The sequence below is a fragment of the Pyxicephalus adspersus genome, chromosome 3, assembly GCF_032062135.1.
Source record: "Pyxicephalus adspersus chromosome 3, UCB_Pads_2.0, whole genome shotgun sequence".
Classification (NCBI taxonomy): Eukaryota; Metazoa; Chordata; class Amphibia; order Anura; family Pyxicephalidae; genus Pyxicephalus; species Pyxicephalus adspersus.
In genome coordinates this window covers 18,675,431-18,677,782 of record NC_092860.1, presented here as the reverse complement: position 1 = coordinate 18,677,782, position 2,352 = coordinate 18,675,431, and the positions used below count along the sequence as shown (strand labels likewise).

Here is a 2,352-nt window from a genome sequence, read left to right as displayed (position 1 = left end):
TTTCCCAAGCCTTGGTATGATAATGGCATCAGTTTTCTGGTCAATATACAGAACCCATTTCTAGGAGTCTGGTGGCATTGCACTTCATTTATCTGTACTAATGTTTAATAAAGTGATAAACATAAAACGAACAACGGTTGGTAAATGTTAGTGTATTAAGCATTGAGAAAAAAAAAACCTACCTCAGGAATAATGGACCCATAATCACTAGTTCTCAGCCAGTATGAATGTGGAAACTATAAAAATAATTCATATATTAAACATAGAGTTTTCATAGCACTTACATTGTCATACTTTTCCAAACTTGTTACCAAATTTGAAAACTTTCATTACAAATAAATAAGCAGAACAAAAAACATTGAAGGTGCACAATACACAGCTCTAAACCATTTACTAAATCTAGCTGTTCAGTTCTAATAAATACTGAATATTTTAACATTACCTCCTTTTGGGTCACTGTCATTTTCAGGACATCAGCTGTAAAGTAAGACCTGCCTAAATTATTAAAAAAATATTCAGACACTCCAACCAAAACCATAGCCGAACTTGTATCAGGTAAAGCCATAGGTGCTCTGTATGTGTCTTGTTCTTCCAATATTCCTGAGTGTTGTATGGTTCCCTGTATATAGGAAAATTAATAAGTAATTAACACACATTAGTACAATAACTACCTAAATATTAGTTAACATTAATAAATCTTATCACTGTTTAAAGGGGAAACTGTCATGGACGTTCTATTAAGTATTGTCAAAGATTGTGTTTCTTCTGTTGAATAATAGAAATAAAATATAAAACGGACATTTTTGCTCTATACAAAGAAAACATATCTCAACCCCTTTAGGAAAAGGCTGTTTGTCTTTTCCACTTGGTTTTTATTGGCACACTTTAAGTTCAGTGATACCTGTATCAGATTCTTAACCTAAAAAAAAAATATGCATAGTTATATTAAGATGAACCAATAGAGATAAATTAATAAAATATGCATATATTAGAAAACAGACATGTTATTTTCAGAAACCTCTAGTCCAGTAAGTATTCCCTGGAAACAGTCCTTGGTGTCATTATTAAATGTAATGCCCAGGTATATTCTATGCATTTAAACATACATCCAACATTCTTAATTAGAATTATTATTGAAATTCATTGAGCCTGCCAAAACTATTTCCTGAAGGAGTCCATTCCACATTTTTACAGCCATTACTATGAAAAAAAACATCAGCATTAATATAATTTATCACATGAAAACATTTATTTACTTGATTTTTGTTTTGCATTAGATATACGGGGCCTGATTTATTAAAGCTCTCTAAGGAAAGATAGACTATCACTGGGAAAAATAGACTATCATGGAAGAACCTGGGAGTTCCAGCAAACTTGGAATGGATTGATTAAAAATAATTTCCAATTAGTTGGCAAATATTTTCAATCTTGGTCCATTTCAGGTTTGATGGATCTTCTCCAGTCTTGGAGAGCCTTAATAAATCAGGCCCATAGTTGGGTGTTAGGTTGAAGTTAGGAAAATTGGTATTGTTCTTCCTTAATAATTTAGTTTTTTTAGTTTGATCATTGTACCCTAAAATAAAATATGCATATACACTGAACATAATGAATGAAGGCACAGATATTAGATATAGATTTGCTTTGAAAAGTATAAAAAAGTTATAGGAGTTACCTTCAAATCCAAATCAATGCAAGTTTTCTGCACACGTGGAGGGGATACTAGAGAGTAATCGATTTTACTGTTTCCTTCAAGATTTGCAGTGACTGAAAGACACATTTCAAGAGAGCAAATTCAACTTACCTACAAGTTATTTAGGGATATATTTATGAAGCTGTAAACTTGACATTCACAAAATATTCACCGCAGATAGAATTTCAAGGTGCCTGTGTTATAAATGATTGCAAATGATTCACCACTAGTCAATGTTTGGTGAAAGTCATATTTATTATTTTATAAATACAAAATTTAACTCATTACAGCGATCCAGTCCTTAGCTGTGGTTGCTGCATTTGTTTACTTTTTCTATTATTTATGTGTAGCAATTTTGCAAATAGCACATCTAATGTCTCTGTGGTTTTACAACAGACCATCATTGTCTGTGTAGTGCTTGTCCGTTCATGCTGTAGGTAGAGTTAAACCATAGGTTTGCACTGGGCTTAAGACAACTGAATGTATGGGTGGTGAGAAGAATGAGTAAGGATAGTTCCCTTTCTTAGGGCCAACAGTAGACGACAGCTGTTATTGGCAACTAATTAAAGGGTTGTGTATTTGAAATTTGAAAAAGCCACATCAAAAAGACACAAAAAAAAAAAAAAATCTTGGGATGCCTGTCAGGGTATGGCTAACATATT

The 2,352-nt window shown here is 32.4% G+C and overlaps 1 protein-coding gene across 1 annotated transcript in view; it reads right to left on the bottom strand.

Moving 5' to 3' along the window:
- Positions 1-2,352, bottom strand: part of LOC140327667 (bactericidal permeability-increasing protein-like) — a 24,558-nt gene that overhangs the window by 9,672 nt on the left and 12,534 nt on the right. Inside the window, exons 9-11 of the mRNA XM_072407036.1 lie at positions 1,673-1,764; positions 443-619; positions 183-236 (exon numbers count right to left, since the gene is read on the bottom strand). Coding sequence (XP_072263137.1) covers positions 183-236; positions 443-619; positions 1,673-1,764 — 323 coding nt within the window. The remainder of the gene's footprint in view (positions 1-182; positions 237-442; positions 620-1,672; positions 1,765-2,352) is intronic.